We start from the raw sequence: 19,572 nt of genomic DNA on the forward strand, positions 1-19,572 counted from the left end.
CAGGATGCTCATCGGGACACATTTACCAAACTCACGTGGCTGCTAGATCTGGAAATTAAAACGGCTACACCATCGACCCATTTCAAAACAAAGTTTATTTGTGTCTGTTTGTTTTTTTTGGGGGGGGGGGGGGGGGGGGACTACAACCAAAACCATCGCTACAGTAAAATGAGAGTGTGATGTAGTGGCACACATTAGTGGGGTCATGTTGAGCGTACCATGACACCAGGTTACAGAAACAGACTGACAGGAAGGCTCTGACATCACAAAGGTCAACGAACACAGACGGTGTACGAGACGCTCCGACGGGCGCTTCGTTTCAGTACTCGTCTCCTGCAGCCTCCATCTTGTAGCCATTTTCACTGGAAACGTAGCCATCAGCTGACGGCGCAGACTGCTGGCCCGCCATCATCCCATCCTGGCTGTATTCCTCCATCTGTGGCGGCACTCCTCCATCATCCTCGTTTACCATGTCGTCTTGAGGGCCCATGTCATCTCGCAGGGAGCTGTGCCGTTCCTCTCGCCGATCGCCCCTGTCTCTCTCGCCACGCTCCCGTTTGTGCTCCCTGTCTCTGTCCCGATCTCCCCTGCGTCTGTCCCTGTCCCTGTGGCTACGCCTTCTGTCCCTGTCCCTGTCTCTACGCTCCTCTAAGCCCTCACTCGCTTCTCCCTCGTGCTCCTCCAGCATGCGCTCTCCGACCTCGGGGGCAGCTTCTCCTTGGCCGATCTCCTCCCCTCCTTCTGGCCCCTTCGCCCTGTCCCTGTCTCTTTTACGATCTCTGCTCCTGCTCCTTCTCTTCCGGTCTCGACTCCTCTCCCTGCTCCTGCTGTCTCCTCCCGATGCCGCCCCACGCTCCCTTTCGCGATCTCGACGCCGGTTACTACCACTGTTGTCCTCTGCTGCTACGATCTGTCGGTCCCTTTCTCGCTCCTGGGAACGGGTGTGGCGACGGCGTTCGCGAGATCGGGACCGGCGACGCTCTCTGTCCTTGTCCCTGTCCCGTTCACGGCTGCGTTCCCTCCGGTCTCCACGGTCACGGTCACTGTGGGCAGCACAGTTGCAATAAGTATTTACAGCAGTTTGTATTTTTACGTCAAATTACAAATGTAGAACGAAGACCCACCCCCCAAGAGGACGGTCGTCATAGCGTGACGCGTCATCTCGACCAGAGTGCTTGATGTTGACATCAGCGCCGCCTCGCCTGGTGCCACCCAGTCCACCACCTAGACAGAGAAACCACAAACATTTCTAACATGTTCATGAGAAGTCCGCTTTCTTCAGGCGAATGTTTACAGCGCCACCTTGTAAAAACAAAGGCGCTGCACATTACAGTCCCACAGTGGAGGGACGCCTAACGGCGAACAACTTAGAAAGCAGTGCTCACCTAGCCTGCGAGGACGCCACCCTTTGACAGTACGTCCTCTTTCCACGTCCACCAGGACCCTTCTGCCATCAATCTTCTTCCCGTCAGCATGCTTATAGGCGGCTGGAGAAGAGTAACGGGAAGAGGGAAGATAAAAGGTGAGGAAAGGGAGCGAGGGAATATGGCTAAGGAAACAAACAGTGCATTATTATACTGACCAGGAGCAGGCGAAGCCGACATGGCTGCTCTCTGGGCAAAAGTCGAAGGATAATGGGAGTAGACTTCCTTCCACCCGAAGAGTGATTGTTACATTACACCGTTTCTTTTACTTACTCGGGGTCCTACACCAGCTACACCAAAGAGCTGCTGTTTGATAGACTAAGGTGCTGTTTCATAAAGCTGTGGCATGTTTGGATTCACTGCTGCTAAACCTTTGTGCCACCCGCTGACACGTCTACAATAAGACTTTGTTTTCTAGAAGATTTAAATGCATCGAGCTGTTGGTAAAAAGCTGCAGCAGCTTCTGTTATTACACAAAGCTGCTTTCATTTACAGGTTTACTGAGAGCAACATACAGTAGGAACATCAGCACCTGGCAAACTGTCCACTCGTGTACCACACAATGTTATGACCCATGTTGACTGATGGAAGAACGTGCCACGGTCCAGACTAAGCTACTTGATGTGTGGAGCCAAGGCTAAAACGTTACCATCCATGAAAGGGGCCTTACCAAAACCCTCCAGACACAACATCATTTCACTGATAAGAGTTCAGAAAGGCTCAGGCCGAGCTTTAAGGCCTCACTAAAGTACCTCCACACCACGACAGTGTCACAGCACATCTACTTACCATACCCCGAACCCTTTCCCTCTTCAAGAAGGATTTTACCACCAGTCCTACTGACATGGACCACGTGGGGAAAAGGAAACGTGGAAAAATATAAAACAAAAACCCAAAACAAACAAAACTGGGCTTCTTTGCAGGACTGGCTTTATCACAACTCCAACCTACTGAGAAAGAAATGTTCCTAACACTGGCATGCCATGGATGTGTAGGCTGAGATGCATTCAGTGCGCAGATGTTATAAACTGGAATTGTAAAAACTAGCACCTGGAAACTTTGGCCCCGGGCGGTCATTTCCTGTTGCATTTACTGTCTGCTGGATACGCAGTGACAATCATTAAAGCTAAGTGAGAGCGAGACTGAGAACCACAACGGTTTGTTTGTGGCTGCGCAAAGGGGCTGATCACATGACCCCGACAAGCCTGGTTGAGGGAAGAAAACCCAAACTGGGGGGCTCATACACGACACTCGGAAACTTCAAGTGAATCATGTTAAAGATAGTCAAAGATGTTTTGCAGCCCCTGCACTAACTTATCCATTTTGTTGGGGACCCATCCTGGAACACTTATTCTTTGAGCTGACAGCACAGGAACCTCTTGATTAGCGTGTGGAGCTTCACTCTTCACTGTGATGAACAACAAGATTATCAGTAAATAAATGATGAGATTAAAGCTTTTTGGTGACAGTCTGCAGTTTGTAAGGCTGCCAAGTTAAGCATTGCAGCAATTTAGTGCTGTGCAATGAGAAAGACTGCAAACTCCACGTCACAACAAACTCCAGCTAATGCGAATGGCAGCCATTTAATCATGCGTGTGGCTCTCTCAGGCTCAGCTACCACTGCCTTCATTAACCTGAGGTGACATTTAGGACAGGCGGTCGGGTGCGTTCAATGGTAAAAGTCTGAATAAAAGCTCTTTAGGGTCTGCAAGAAGACGCTTTACCCATTGAACCCTATCCCTATGTAGGAGATGGAGGGTGGAAAAAAATCTTACCCATCATACAAACCCATTATACCAACCATATACTGAGCTGTGGTAGTAGGGTGTAGATGTATCATAACCATCATCATCTGCCAGCCAGCTCTGGCCAATAGCCATCACAGATTGGCGGCTGCAGTGGCAATGAGAACAACATACAGTTAATACACTGTTTACCCCACATTCCCCATCAGTTCATCCCCTGCTCCAACTACACAACTGTGATTCAGCAACTCTGGTCTTGAAGAGCTGATTGCACCAACATCCCAGAATGGCGTCATTGTGTTCGATGACACCATTCGACTAAAGAGACAGTATTTACTGTGGCATCGCCACCAGCTTAACGTATCTCGCTAGTGTGGAAAGGCTGAATTAATCTCACCATGACCAGGGTTGAAGACCACCGATAAAAGTTTGTAAAACGTGGGCTTTGACACATGTCTGGTAAAAAACCCATTCAATGCTTGGTGACCAGTCTGACTATGTGCTTACCATTATAGTCCAACCGGGAGAGCTGCTCTTCCACAAAGCTACAAGGCCTAACAGTTAAAAAGACAATGTGCCTTTGACAGGCAAAGATGTTCAGGCTCACAAATGAAACAGTTGACCCCGCCCCCACACACAAGATGCAAAAAAGAAAACAAGTCTTTATTGCTGAGAACACCGTTCTTAGACCAGACTGATGACACGCAACACGCACGTTCTCACACACACACACACACACACACACACACACACACACACACACACACACGCACGTTCTCACACACACACACGCACACACACACACACGCACGTTCTCACACACACACACGCACACACACACACACACACACACACACACACACAGCAGAGCTCCAGCACTAACCAGCAGCTGGGCTCTCACTCAGCAGCAGTCACTACAGAGAAAGCTGCTGCTGTTACAGAGCTGCAGAGGAGAAACGCCCTGCACACAGTATTTGGTCTTTAAGTAACATAACTATGTTTGGGTTCATATTGGTACTCACAGTGCATGTCTCTCTCATGCTCATATTCAATGAATGCAAAGCCCCGCGGCTTCCCCGTCCTCTTGTTGTAGACTATGTAAATCTGGAACAACAGTAGAAGAAAAGAATATATCACAATATAAATCATTACCGCACATGCTTCAAATTATACGGTGATATGGATTTTAGGCCATATCGTGCAGGCCTGGGCAACAGTAACTCACATCACAAGTTGTTACAACCAAAGTAAGCAGAAGAGCATCCTGAATGTGCATGCACTGACAGCAACACGCCCACCTAGGACCAGGACACGCCCCTCTGCTGATGGCTGCCTCCAGCAGGATAACACACCGTGTGATAAAGTCGATCAGTTTCTTGAACATGACAATCAGTTCATTGTGGATAAATGAGCTCTGGGTCACAGATGTGAATCCATCAGAGTGCTACTGAAACATGGAGGAGCTGGAGTTCAGCATCATGGATGTGCATGAAGGCGATACGGACTACAGTTTGAGGAATCCATGAGTTTTTCTCTTCAGGTGAACATGGAGTCCAACCTGTTACTATCAGGGTGGACCTTAAGTGGCTGGTGAGTTTACGCCTGAGCGACCTGCCCAGCACGTGCACATGCGTTAGCTTGTCTTCATAATAGAAGTACTGAACACATCGTCGATCTTTGATGTTCTAAAGGTGCTACTGACATCAAAGTCAGTAACAAGGCATGCTACACACACGCAACACATCCAACCACAGCTGTGCATAAAGGATGTGTAATAACGAGGAATGGGAGAAAGCTGACAGCTGCTGTATGCACAAACCAGTCCGGTCCTCAGGTGTGGTTCTGGACCAACAAACACGGACTGGTATTACGGCATCCAAACAGCCCTTTCCCACTACTACCAGCTTGGCTCAACTGGACTTTGATCATTTTCCATGACAATCGAGTACCAGCTAATGTGCGTGGGGTTGTTATAGCAACACTCGTGGTTTCACGACACAGGAGCACGTCGAGGGAACAGCATGCCCCTGCTCCGTGTAGCTCGCTGTCAGACTCGGGGACCACGGTGTGTCGTTGTCAAGACAACAGAGGTTTGGGTTTGAATGAGCTGCTCTCCTGATTCAACGACGATGAGTTCAGTTTGGCTCTCCTGTGACCAGTTTATTGTGAAATGATCACTTCTCCACTACGGCCCAGCACTGCTGCAGAGTTTAGAGATGTTTCTGTAACCAGTGCCACCAGTTTGGAAAGGTCATGAGAGAGCTCACTGGTTCTCCTCATAATGAGACGTTCCTTGTGTGACACCTCGGTAACGACACAGCTTTGTGCAGGTTGGGATTGAACGAGCTGCCGTGACTCGGCCTTCAACACTTCATTTATGCACAGCCATGATTTCAACAGATGAGCTGTTAGTGACATCTGGAGAAAAGCTCATGTCAGAGCACCTTTAGAAAGACACTGGACTTCAACTGGACACGTGTCCGGCACACGAGCCCGACAGTCAATGCAATTATTACAGCATGTGGAAAGTACTCCAATAATCAAGAGTAACATTTGTCTTCCTGTAGAAAGTGACCTGCAACCGTTTTAAAGGCTAACCTTGATATCTTTGTTGCATGACACTGATACTGTGAGACTGCAGAACAGGCTTAGCTGGATCTGGACGGCTGGAAGCGCGGCTCAAACATCCTGTTCGATTCACCATTGCTGCACAGCTACATTTGATAGTTAAGGGGCAACACACAAGTGTGCCGATGCCAGGTGTGTACTGTACGCGACAATTGAAAATAGTAGTAACTGAATAAATAAGACATTAAGCACAACATTACTCAGACGGGACCGTGTAAACGTACCCGTTTGATGGGGCCGTACACTTCAAATTCTCGGCGAAGCTTGGACTCAGTGGTGTCATAATTCTGTAGAAAGAAGATATTTAGAGTTCACACAGACAGGTAACACCAAACCCAACAAACCCAAGCCCAACACACTTGGGCAGGCAGCTATTTGAATATACTAACCACTCGTGCCACAAACAGAGTCTTGAAGGCATCGCCCTGTGCGTTGGGGTCATTATGAGGGTCCCCTGATAGCATGTGAACAGAAAAGCAACATTAGGCCAAGTCACCACATCATGCAGCGTTTGCAGAGCGTGTGCCGTGTCAGGAACTTACAAAGCTTCAGCTCTGTCTCTACTACTGCTTGCCTCCTTTCAATCTTCTCTCGTCTCTACAAAAACAAAAGATTCACAGAAATGGTTAGTGCTCAGCTTTCTTAACGATCGTTGCTTTGTTCTCAGAAAACCGGACACATACAGACTTCACAGAGCTTCATCTGTTCTAGTCTCTTTCAGCATTGGATTAAATTCATTCCCACCTCTAAATTCTTCACAAAACACCCCATAAAGTTACAAGATGCCCGTTTCCACTGATCACCTGTCAGATGGTATGTCTACAGCCTGACTGGAGCCCCAGCTGTGGTAAATAAAGCGAACTGGACATTATTTGGAAAGAAACACTTTCTCTATAAAAAGGTCCCACAGCTGACAGTCCAAGTCAGAGAACACCCAAGCTGTGAAGTCCAAGGAGTTGTCCTCAGAGGCTGGATTGTAGGTGAAGGAGGCTGCAGAAAAACGTGTGCAGTATTTAAGGTCCCAAAGAGCACCGCGGCCTCCATCGTCTACACATGGACGAAGTCTGGAACCACCAGCACTTCCAGAGCCGGCTGCCTGGCTGATCTGTGCAGCTGTAGTTGAGGGTCTTGATCAGGGAGAACCTGACTCTGAAAGAGCTCCAGTGTGGAAAGAAGAAGAAGAACAACCAGATCCCACGGTGCTCAAACCCTGTGCTGTCCAGCAGTGTGGAGAGAAACTGGCCTCAAAACGGTTACAAATGATCCACAAGCATGAAGGAACAACACGAATGTGTGCAGGGATTTGTGTGTAACCTGACGACTCACAGGCGCATGCTTCAATCCATACAAATGCAGAGCATTTATCATTCCCCCTTAATAATAAAAGCTTCATATAGAAACGTGCATTCTTTTTGTCTGATGATCTGAAACATCTCAGTGTTACACCGGGACACAGCTTACATCTGTGGATCTGTGCAAAGCTAGCAGCGTGAACCTCGTGCATGCAACGTGACGTGTGCGTATGGGGCGACTCGTGCACACATATTCAAAGTTTTGTACGTGAGCAGGAGGGACGTTAGGCGTAGTTTCAGACATCGGCATGAACAGAAAGCTTATTCAGAGAAAACGATCCAGCTACTGAAGCTAAACTTCTTCTGTGGTGTGTAAATGATTGGTTTCAGGTTCGGGTAAAAGCTTTACGTGTGCTCACACTGCTTTGCATTTGTGTGTGTGGACTGAAGCGTGTGCTTGTGAGTCCTCAAACCCCACACACATTTGTAACCTTTTGAGCCAACTTCCTCAGCTTCTCTTCAGCTTGATTCTGCTGCAGGAAAAGGTGCCGGTGCTGTGGAGGACGCCACGGTTACTCAAAGGTCCTGGAGAGGCTGCTTCTTGATCCTTCCTCGCTCTTCAGTTTGCTCACCAGCCTCTTGTCAGGCGGATGCTGCTGCTACTGCTACATTTTTCGTTTAAAAAAAACAAACAAACAAAAAACTATCCAACCACATCTGCTTCTAAGTGAGAAACTGCTCAGGCCTCGGTGCGTACTCTGGGAGCACTCTCTCTGATTTTGTGGTTAACAAGACTGGAGCAGCACAGGGTCAGTCAGTCACCTCAGATCTGAAATATGCCGCCTGCAGACGTTCTCTGGCAGCAGCTGGCTGGAAGCGTCATTGGTCAGAATCGGGAGGCGTCTGAGTCGATGAGGGACAGGAAGTGACTGAACAAACTGCTCTCCAGCACAGCTCCTCCCTCACACTGACTCCTCCTGTTCTCTATAAAGCTGTATAATGTACAGATCATTCAGTGACAGCTAAATGCTCCGGTCCTCTCTCTGTGTGGCTGTTTTCTTGGACTTACAGTGTACTGAATATTTCTGAATGTAATCTGAACTACTTTCTTACACGGTGCCAGTCTTACTGTGTCTGCAAAGCTGTCAGTCAAACGTTCTTCGCGGTGTCATTATGGGCTGTTGTGTGCAGGAGAACAGGTTGAATACTCACCTTTCTCTCCAGCCGCTCTTCACGGGTCTCTGCTCTTGTCGGAGGCGGGGCATCTCTCGGGTCCTGGTCAGAGAAAGGAGATATTTAACAGGACTAATGCGGGACGGAAGAAGAAGGGCTAACCAAAGCGCACAGAAGACTTTACATTCACCTCGAAATGTCTGATGAACGGGGCGATCCCACTGTAGGGCTGATTGTGGTGCTTTTCGTGGGGTAACTTCACCAGCTGAGGTAGGAAAGGTATTGGGTCCCGTGGAGCAAAGAGGGCCAGGAGGTTGGGTGGTAGGAACTGCGTCATTTTTCACCTATTGCAACAACAGGGGGATCACTTCATTGACGCTTATATGCTGGTCAATCCGGGCATTAAAGCAAGCACGCGACAGCCCCAAGAGCGGAAGTTCTCGGTACATGCTAACTGTTGTCCTGATTACGACGACACTCCTACAACCATAAGGCTAGCACGCGTTTCATTTTCACCCAACATCTTCCTTAACTTACAAACAGCACGGCAACGATATCTGAAATGTACGCGCTAACAGCTTTTACTTTAAGTCCTATCGACTTGTTTAGCGCTTAATTGAGCCTTTCGAATTAGCCACCAAGCTCACTATGCTAACATGCGGAGTCTTACCTTCTCTCCTCCAGCGTTTAGCAAATTTCAGATCATGTAGCAGAAGAAGAAGCGCGAGATCAGGTAGACCAGGTCCTTTGTGACAAACTTACTTCGACTGAAGGAGATAATATACTTGGATCTATTAGTAACAAGAATCTGATCTTCAGGGTACCCACAGCGTGCAGCGGCGACAAATAGCTAACTGTGTCGAGTTCGCAAATAAAATGGCGGGATGCCGCAAAATAACGACAATTGTCGTAAAACGAATCGTTCAGGAAATGCGTTGAGTCGACATTATGATATTGTTCGGAGTGTTTATGAAGGAAAACAAAGTCAAATAGGGTGTTAATGTTTTATTAAACTTGTGTAAGCAATATATACATAAATTTCGTTTTTTAAGACCAAACCAACCCTACACTGGAAAAACGATTTAAACTTGTTGGTTAAATCTTTGACTTTAGTTAAAAAAAACTGCATTTTTGTTTACTTTTTGGAAGACTTTGATTTAGTGAGTTAATACTCTGTTAACCTTTATGATTCCGTCTTTATATCTTTATTTTCTTTGTACAAAGTTTGCTAATTGGTACGAAGTTTATATTTTCTGAATGAATAATATATGGTGCATAACTTGATTTTGCTAATAAAAAAAGTTTTGAGTCGACATTAATTTATGAAAAGAAAGACACACCCTCTGACTCTTCACAGCCTTTTGTAGCGTATGAGACAAAGCGATTGTTGTTCCAGAAAAAGTCCAAAATAACTGGATCGTTTTGGTTCCTTTGAAGATATAACCAACAAAGTCATGGATAGAGCCTGAAACGAAGCTACGACGGAATATTAGAGCTACTTTAAAAATCAAGTCAAAATATGCAGATTACAGTTGTTTCAAAACAAACCGCCAATAATTCATTTGTATTGTGCATTAATAAAATAATAACTTCACTCCCCGTCGGATTGTACAGCCCGATCCGGCGGGGAGGTGTGGGAAGCGGTCGGGCGCGCCACTTCCGGCTCTGCTCTCTCCTCTCTGTCACCTTTTCTATCCCTTTGAAGAACTGAGGCTCCATAAATGCTAAAGAGGTATTATTTGTCAGTTGCAGTGAATAGAAAATAAACTGTAGGAAACTAAGCAGAAGAAAGAAGAAGAAACATAACATTTTAACATAAACCAGTGACACTCTGGGGCCTGATCAACCCTGGCTCGGCCTCCTTGGATGAGGGTGTCTAGTAGTGATGGGATTTCCGGCTCTTTTTAGAGAATCGGCTCTTTCTTTTCGTTCTGTTGGGGACACCTAGCCTGGCACGGCACGTGCCTTCCAGATGAGCTGGAGCCGGTCAAACAGATGTGTGGTAAACGCTTCCGCCAAACCAGGAAGTAAACACTGGATATTCTGTTTGTGTGGCCACATTTAAACAGTTCGTCATTCTTGTTGCTCTTGACCAATAAAATATTAAAGTTTCCAGCCAACTACTGCCCCCTTGTGGCCAAGCGCCAAGCCTACAGGCAGCTTGACTTCATTAGGTCGGGCGCGTTTAGCTCCCATTTCATTCACGTTACATTTGTAACTTTCAGGGTTTCACATTCTTGTGTCTTTCAAATAAACTAGTAAACTAAATGAAATGGTTGTATTTCTTTTTAGCTTACGCTGGTAAGAAATGTCCAATTACACACATGAAGTTCTAGAAAATGCCACTCTTATTGGTTAAGATGATTTTAGAATTCATTTTATTCCATAACAAAGAAATGTGTTTTGGACAAATATTACACACTAATATTTGACTATTGTTGTAACATCACATCCTGTTAGTGTAGTCTGCCTGTGTCTGTTCTCTGCACAGGAATTCAACTTGGAAAATGACGTGTTAGTGGATTGTGTGTGCATTTATGTAACGAAGGTCACGTGGGACCATCGTGTAGTGTTTATTAAGAACAGCTGGGGCCAAAATAGATAAGCGATCGACACAGCTGGCCAGAGTTTGTAGTTATATACTGTCTGTTATATTATTATAGTTTAGTCTACAGGCTGTGTCCAAGTTCAGGGGCTGCAGCCTTTGAAGGACCCTGCCCAGTCTGAGGGTGGTTAAACTGGACGGTCTAGCCTGCGACGTGAGGCTCCAGCAGCAGCTACAGCTGTGGTAGACGGTCAAGAAAGTCCTGAACAGTCTCTCTATGAACAGAAACACTGACAGAGAGCAGACAAAATAAATAATACAATGTTTACCAGTGTTAAGCAACATTTATAGTGTGTTGGTCATTTTATAAAGAGACTGAGTATAACTGTCAGTCTCAGTAACATGCACAGAATACACAATAAAAGAAGTGAGAAATCAGCAGTGACCAACAGCCTACAAGCTGCCTGTAAAGACACAGGGACGCAGTACTTCTGTTTAGTATTGTTTAACTCCTTTGGGTGTGCAGCTGGGTATCACGTCTCCTCTCAGTCTGGATGTTGATATAAAGGAGAGGAGAAACATTTAATTCAATACTATTAAAAAAGGTCCTGTAATTAGTCCCACCATTGAGACACTTCTAACAAATCCAACCAACAAAAACTAAGAACTAGCCCCTTGACAAAGGTAGGATTTATTGCAGGGTTCAATCTGGGACTGAATTAGCTCACGAGTGTCTAGACAGGATCTACTTACTGAACCTTGAGTTCATGATACATTTGGAAAGGAATATTTACAACATGATTACAGCGATGAGGATACATACTTCTACATGAAAGTATAGACAAGGGAAGGTACGGAAACAATAAAATTAGGCAATGACAATCAGCGAACTGCTCACGTATTGAGTAGATTGTGGCAAAGGTGGAACATCCCCCCCCACCCAAAAGTCTTGTATTAGGCAGAGGGATGCAGGGCTCCTGGCTCCCTGTCATCCCTTTCTTCCTCGTCCATTTTGCGCCCGTGTTTACGGAAGTATTTGTAGCGCTGAACATACAGCTTCACAAGGTTGCTGACTTTGACTGGGTTGATTTCTCCAGTGCGGCTGTGGCAGATCTAAGACAAAGACACAGTGTGATTAAACAGTAACAACTCAGAACACAAGTACAGAGCTTCATTTATGGACGCACAGATCAGACATTTTGACTAGATGCTGGTCCAATCCCATCATAAAAGCTCCAATGAAAGAGCAGGACGATCCACTCAGGTGCACTGAGTGGCAGCTGATAGCTAGCATAGCAAAGAGAAAGCTAACAGTAGAGGGTCAGCAGTTACAAAGTACTCCACGCCCGTGACACCAACAGCGTTCCTTTGTGTGTCTGCAGAGTGTGACTGTGTTCATGTGAGGCTGCATGAATGAAATGCACACATGGTGAGTCTTTGTTCTTACGTTCTCTGGACGAGCTGCCATCGTGCTTTTACTGCTCGTGATTAAAAAACCTGATGCAACCTTATTTCACCTCACCTTTCTCTGGCCACTGAGGACATGTGTGCAGGTGTGTGCTTATAGGAAAATCAGAAGAATAGACTCGTGCCAGTGTGGATGAATACAAGCTGATCTGAGACTAATGCAAATAAACTATGCTAATAATGTCAATATTCATATATTAGTCTTAATTATTCTTAATTCATATTATTTTACTGATAAATACCAATTCACTAAATGTACATTATTGCATTTATTTGTTAATGTAGTACACAAAGGTACCAGGCTCTCAGTGGAAACATCCATAGTTTTATTGTAGAAATGCTGCATGTTGTAGCCACACTGTCAACTTGACGCTGCTGTAGCGACAAAGTGCAAAGTCATCATGAGCCATGTGATATATAAGACAGTGCTACGTGTGTGGTTGGATTTGTGTGTGAAGGCTCACCTTATGCACTGCTTTCCTGAGGATGTCTTTGTATTCTTCCTTGTTGATGTCTTTGCGTTGGTAGTAAGGCTTGATCGCCAGCTTGACCTCCTCTACTGCCCGCTCCTGTGTATGCAGCTTCTTTAGGTACTGTGCAATTCAGGTAAGAATCATGTTAAATAAAGGAACCCACACAAACAACACAGCAAATACAAAAAGGCCACAGCTAAACCCAGGGGGTGAAGCAGGACCACTGCTAAGCCCCGTCCCACCAGCACAGGCTTGTTCAGCCTGGAGGGCACACTGCTCTCATCAGGAAGTTCAAGTTTACCTTATCCGGGTCTTTGCTCTCATTGTCCCATCCAGTGTCACTAGAACTCCCAGACACACCTGTCATCCCCACAGGTACGATGGAGGGTGGAGTCTGAGCGCATCCACCAGCTAATGACGGGTGCAGATGTGAAGGTGGGGTTTTAGTGCAGCTAACCAATGGGAGGGAGCCGTGCAGAATGAACTGGGCTGGGCTCAGTCCAGGAGGTGGGGGGAGAGAGGGAGGGGGAGGAATTTGTAAGGATGAAGAGGAAGAGGACGCCGAGGGAGTGAGAACATGCTGCTGGGACTGGTTCTGATTGGCCTGTGAGAGCATCTGCACGTGAGAAAGGAGACAAACGAGTCGACGGTCATTCAAACAACAACAGGATCATCATTTCAAAAAGGCTGCACACAGCAAGGTCCCACTCTAGCACAGTGTGTGTGAGTGGCCTCCTAAGAACGTGCGCTAAAATGTTCCTCCCCACTGCAGATGAATGAAGCTCCACTGAGTCACCTGGCTGGTTGCTTGAATGAACTCTTGTGCTTTGGCTCTGCTGGCAATATTGGCCTCTTCCATTTTGAAGAGCAGAGCAGTCACTGTGAGAAACAACAGACTGTTTAGGGAAACAGACTGACAAACACACACAATCATGTTTTATAACAGGGCAGCATGATCTTTAAAACTAGAGATGCATTCATATGATTGTCTAAAAGATTAAAACAGTGCTGCACAGCCCGTGCTGCCCTCGGACACAAACTGTACTGTCAGTCTACACTTTACCAGAAGCCTGGAAAATACTCCGACAGCGACCAGCAACATGTGGAAAATTTGAACCTGTCCTAAGTTTACCCCCCGTCCCTTCTGATAGGTTGTCCCATGAAGGAAAGAAGTGCTGCTGCTGTCAAAGCTCTTCTGGTCGCCTCTTTGCTGCCACTGTGTCACACATGCTCCCTCATGCACACATCTACTTTGATTAATCTGTAAGTTACTGTCAAATGTCCAACAGCATTAAAAAAGTGTTCTGATGATGTTTAAGTGCAAAGGTGAGTGAAATGCTGGTGCAGTAACTCTTCATTTTCTCCACAACACTAAGAACTACTTCAGTAATCTCATACACTTAGGTCGATGTGAAGAAATGCTAGTAACAGCAAAACCCTGTCAGTGACAACCTGGTTCAAATAGGAGAGACCATGTGACCCAACTCTGCACCCACTAAATGCCCAGCTGTGCACACTACTAACAGTTTAGTCTCTGCGTTTGAATAATGTGCCTTCTCTGCATAGGGAGAGTCAACTTACATGCTAAGACACCTCCGGTTGTGCAGTCCACCCCAGTCTGGAGACTCCAAGGAAGAGTGGGTGCAGGAGCTGGAGGGGGAGGAGGCAGCGGCTTACCAGCAGATGAAGAGGACACAGATGAGGATGGGTCAGAAGAAGACAGAGGTAGAGCCAGGGAAGGGAGACCACAGACGGTTGAGGACAAGGAAGAAGGCGAGCCCAGAGATTTTGACAGATCATCCTGACTTGGCAGCTTGGCCGTGGGCAGGGCGCTGCTGAGACCAGCTCCTTGTGAGGGGGCCAGGTTGGAAGGACTGGATGCTGGTTGTGTAGGACTCGGCTGTTTTGGACAGTCCTCAGTTAAGAAAGAAGGATCTGGAGTCTTACAGCTGCTGTCTACAGTTTGAGAGTCTGGTGAAGACTCCCTGGTGTCCCGCAACGATGGTGCAACAGGTGGCGGAGGGGTCTGAGGAGGTGACGAGGATGGTGGGAGCACACTAGTGGAGGAGGATGTGGACGAGGAGGAAGAGCAGGGTGCGGGGCCAGCTTGGCCAATATGTGGACTGACCGACTTGCTCGCATCTCCAACGCCTGACTGAACATCTAAGGAGACACCCCCACCCCAGGCTTCGGACATGACTTTAGTTTGGCTGCTGCCTCCGGCGGCCAACCCCGCTGCTTCGGCCTTTTCTCTCGTCTTCTTGGCCAGGCGGCGGCGCCGCTTTGTTACCAGAGAGGATGAAGGGGAGGAAGCTGAGGAGGAAGTGGATGTAATGGAGCTGGGTTTTGCTTTCTTGGATTTCAGTCCTGCAGGACCGGTCAGCGATGATGGCGGTGCGGATAGACCGCTGCGTTTTCCCATACTGACCAGGTCTTTACTCCGCCCACCCAGTGACAGTGGTTCTGAACAAGGTTTCAGAAAAGGTGACCTGCTTTCATTGTCCCTGCAGAACACAACTGCAATTGAGCCACCCACCACAGACCCCCCAGTACTGCCTGCTGCACCACCTGGGCCGAGAAGGTCCATGTTCAGTTTTCCAGAGCCAACCGAAGACCCCGTGGTACTGCTTACGCCTTCGCGCACCAGAACCGACACTTTAGACTGAAGCTTACCTTTCTGACTAGCACCACCTTCTTTCTTGGACTTCCCAGAGCGACTCGTGTCTTTTCTGCTCTCCTTGTCCCGATCTTTGTCTTTTTTGATCTTCCTGGTTCGCTTTGCTGATGGGAAGCCAGGGGAAACAGAGGCAGATCCGGAAGAGACCATCAGTGAAGAGAGGCATTTGCTTTTGGTTGTACTGGCAGGAGCCGAAGCTTCAGAGCGGGCAATTTTCTTTAATGTGCGAGATTTCTTTTTGGGTTCATGTCCAGTCTTGGGCGTAGCTGCAGCTTTAGGGCTGGGGACGGGAGCCTCTGGAGGCAGAGCAGCAGGGGGCGTGTCCTCCAAAGATGGGTAGTCTGAGTCTAAAGCTTCACCATCCAAAGACAACACATCAATCTCCAGTTTGTCTGAATAGCGGTCTGACTCATAGCTGTGATACCTGGGAGGCGAGAGCGACTGCGATCGGCTCTGACAACTGCCTTGTTTCCCTGCCTCTCCAGCTGAATGCCATTTTCTCTTCTTTTTACAGGGCTTGTCGGAGTCCTTTGTGGCTCTTCCAGGAGAGGATGGGGTAAGTCTCGGAGACCCGGGAACGGTGGTGGTCGTAGTGGTGGTTGTGACCGTAATGGTTCGCTTAATAGCGAAGAGGTCAGACCCACTGAGGTCTTGGATGGACGGAGGTATGACGGGACGACCGTCTCGTCTCCTATCCCTGTCACGTTCCCTTTCTCTGTTGCCTTCTCTCTTTTCTCTGCTTCTTTTGGACCGCTCTGAAATGCCTCGCTCTCTGCTCCTTGAATGATGTTTTCCCTTCCTTTCCTTCTCCCTCTTTCTGGAGCTAAAATCTTCATCCCGTCCATCTCGCCTGTGGCTACTGATGCGATTGTGTTCCCTCCCTCTGTCGGTGTCTCTGTCCCGATCTCCAGTCCGGCTCCGGTGTTTATCCCTTTCCCTCTCTTTGTGCCTTTCTTCAGACAGGCTGGAAAGCGACCATCTGGTGTGGCCATCTCTTCTTGAAGAATTGCAGGACCGTGAAGTCTCTGGGCTGCTGTGCCATCTTTTCTTCCTCTTCCGACTGCTGCTCCTGCTGCTCCTTCTGCCTTTATCCTCTTTGCCCATCTTTTGCGCCTTTTTCTTGTTCGACTCCTGAGCCCACTCTTTGCCTTTCCTTCTCTTTTTTCTTCTAATCTCCTTTTCTCCGTCTTTTCTATCTTTGCTTTTTTGCTGGCTGTGGCCCTTGGAGCTTTTGGAGGACTTGCAGCACTTGCCACCCTGATCTTCAGGAGGCGTTAAAGGGGACGAGGATGTAGAGGTTGGAGGATGAGAAGGAGGCGGTGGTGGTGGTGGTGGCGGCGGCTGGGGAGAGCAGGGTGAAGAAGCAGGAAAGGAGAGATATCGTTCCTTCCTTCTGCTGACCAGCTTCCTTCTCAGATCCTCTACTCCTACCACAGGCTCATCCTTGAGCTCGCTGTCTACTTCCCAGCTGCCCTCTGTGCAAACGGACACAAAGCCATCCCCATCTAGCACTCGGAAGATTCGCTCTGGCTTTGACCCAAAGAAGGAGATGCTGGGAGAACTCAGGGGGAGGGTTTCCTCTACAGGTCTCTTACTGCTCCCATCTCTTTCAATGGCTCCAACTATCTCGCCCTCCTCTATCTCAGAGTGATCTGAATCAGCTTTCATGGTGCTACAGTCCACCCTCCTCCTCAGAGGGAGCTGAGTGCTCAGACAGGCGCTTGGAAGGTCAGTGAAGGTGTCTGTGGAATCTGGAGGTTCCTCCACCTTCTCCTTTTCTTCTCTTATAGTGTTTCTCTTCAGTACCCTTGCTTTGCCACTCTCATCATCAACATCTGACGCTGGGGAACCCGTGGGGTCAAAAGGATCGTATTTCTCCCCTTCCCCCACCTCCTTCATCTCAGTTCCTTCTTTTGCTCCATTATTTGGATTGAAAGGATTGTACATCACCCTTTTCCTCTCCTGTTTTTCACAGTCAGCACTTTGTTGCATTAAAGTGTGAGGCAAACAGTCTGAGGAAGCGGTACTGCATGTAGGTTTGGAGAGAGACTGCGTAGCTATAGAGGCAGAGCTGGAGGAAACCCTGGCTCTCTCTGTTCCATTGAATTGGCTTTTTACATGGCTGGGATAAACTGATGTGTTGGCACATATAGAGGAGGATGTAGACAATGGAGAAGATGGACCGGTTGAAGGAGATGATGCAGAAAACGAAGGTGAGTAGGAAGGAGGGCTCTTTGAGGTCTCTTCAACTCCACCTGGGGAAGAGAAGGCCCTAGGCCTCCTTCTGAAGCCTGATGCCAAAGTCAAGTCCATGAGCCAGAAATACTGGTGGGTCAGAAAGTGAGGGAAGTAATACTGAGACACCTAGGGCGTGGCAGGTCACACCAGAAAACAGGGCTCAGGAACCAACCTTGCAGGAAGAAAAGAACATGTGTCACTTTACGTTACAATATAATCCACGTGGAAAGGCTCCCTGGAGAGCCTACGATCCTGACACATGAATATCATGGAGGATCCTCAGACTGTTTCTACAGTTGTGTTGTCAGAGTGAGGGCATGTCTTCAGTACAGAGAAACTAAGAAAAGACTGACTGAACAAATTTGAATGATATTATTGTTACAAAGAGCTAAATATGCATCTGCAGTCGGGACTCTGTTTGGAGTCCAGTCATATGAAACAGAAGACCCGAGCCAGTCTGAGGGGTCCGCCGAGCCCCACTGCGCTCTCACCAGGGTGAGCTGAGAGACGGCTGAAGGCAGCCGGAGGAGGAGTGGACCCCACACCGGATCAACAGACACATTTTTCAGTCCACGCTCACTGAACACAATCATTAAAAACTGCGCAGCACATGACTGCGTCTCTGTTGTTTACACGGTGGATTACACGTTACCGTCGTTCTCCTTCTGTTGGGATGCTTACGTGATTTCTGAGTTGTAAAAGAAGAGAACAATATATTTAGCTTCCATATCAGGGACTCACTTCTCAGTGCTTGTCACAGATAGCATTATCATTAGCTTTCCGTGGCTGGACAGCGCGTTGGTTGCTTTACAAAACATCTGTCCGCCTTGCGTTTTGACCATTAGCTTCATTATGTGTAATGCGGATTTGTCAGCGGTCGCACACTCGATTGATTATCAGACGCTAAAAATGTCTGGCGGCAGATTTTCAGTTACCCATGCAGCTAATTAGCTTAGCGCAGCTAGCAAGGAGAGCAGTATGTTGATGGGTTCCCTTCATGCCGGTCGCCTTCTGTCTCAGGCCAAAGCCACCGCTTCACATCTACTGGCTGTTACTTTGTCAGACATTCAGTCAAACCACGAAATTAGACATATGCTGCTTTTTGTGGTGTTTAAATACGTACCAGGGTTTAAAACGGGTCTGTTCCACCAGTCACCGCCATCTTCCCTCCCGTGAAACCGGACGACAAAGAATGATGGGAAACGGAGTGAATATCAGGTGGTGCGAAAGAGCCGCACACGTCATTAAAGTTGCCTTTGAGGTGCCGTGCTCGCGACACTGTTACACATTTTAACAGAACTACAAAGTGGCTTTTTAAAAAGTGTCTCTTTGTAACAACTAATTCATTTCTGCTGTGACTGGTTTACAGACAGCTGTCTGAAGTCTGCTGCCTAAACCCGGACTTATACTTCACTTCTACTTACTTCTCCCCAGGTAAAAACACCTGTTACTAAAGAAAGGAGACCGTAGCTGTTCAGCACATCCAGGCTCAGCTGGCTTTGAACATCACCCGTCCACCCAGTGTCTGTCCCAGCTGCCATAGAGCCCGGACAGGCCATCCACCTGCTGCAGGGCTAACACTCATATGTACACTTGTGATGATGACCATGCATGTTTTTGGACTGCAATAGCACAGTGGCGTGAACAGAAAGAACCCACACAGACATAAGAACTTGCTGTCCAGTATGGCCACAGCAGTGCGGGGAGGTTTTTTCCTCATATCTTTAGAATATAATTTCACATGAAAAAACTTTTTTTAAATACTAACCTTGCTGCCTTTTCTTAGGATTGTTTCTCCTTTTAGCTCTTCAGTAAAACACGCATTGCTGTGACATGACAAACAAACATGTTCGTATTAAACGCACAGGTCAGTTGTTGGGTTGGTGCAGGAACAAATGAGAGAAGTGTTG

General features: G+C 47.5%; 2 protein-coding genes across 2 annotated transcripts; both read right to left on the reverse strand.

Moving 5' to 3' along the window:
- Positions 1 to 126: 126 nt before the first annotated feature.
- Positions 127 to 9,143, reverse strand: snrnp70 (small nuclear ribonucleoprotein 70 (U1)). Its single transcript, XM_004573119.6, has 10 exons — positions 8,933 to 9,143; positions 8,453 to 8,606; positions 8,302 to 8,364; positions 6,340 to 6,394; positions 6,187 to 6,251; positions 6,022 to 6,084; positions 4,192 to 4,273; positions 1,386 to 1,487; positions 1,125 to 1,224; positions 127 to 1,043 (listed from the first exon to the last, which is right to left on the reverse strand). The coding sequence occupies exons 2-10, from the start codon at positions 8,597 to 8,599 to the stop codon at positions 320 to 322; spliced, it is 1,401 nt and encodes a 466-aa protein (XP_004573176.1). The 5' UTR covers positions 8,600 to 8,606; positions 8,933 to 9,143; the 3' UTR covers positions 127 to 319.
- Positions 9,144 to 10,623: 1,480 nt separating this feature from the next.
- On the reverse strand, positions 10,624 to 19,134 carry scaf1 (SR-related CTD-associated factor 1). The gene is made up of 6 exons (XM_004573120.5): positions 18,786 to 19,134; positions 14,329 to 17,834; positions 13,544 to 13,626; positions 13,049 to 13,363; positions 12,739 to 12,867; positions 10,624 to 11,920 (listed from the first exon to the last, which is right to left on the reverse strand). Exons 2-6 carry the CDS (start codon positions 17,735 to 17,737, stop codon positions 11,762 to 11,764), a joined length of 4,095 nt encoding a protein of 1,364 aa, XP_004573177.1. The 5' UTR covers positions 17,738 to 17,834; positions 18,786 to 19,134; the 3' UTR covers positions 10,624 to 11,761.
- Between the last annotated feature and the right edge of the window lie 438 nt (positions 19,135 to 19,572).

The sequence above is a fragment of the Maylandia zebra genome, linkage group LG4, assembly GCF_041146795.1.
Source record: "Maylandia zebra isolate NMK-2024a linkage group LG4, Mzebra_GT3a, whole genome shotgun sequence".
NCBI classification, from domain to species: Eukaryota; Metazoa; Chordata; class Actinopteri; order Cichliformes; family Cichlidae; genus Maylandia; species Maylandia zebra.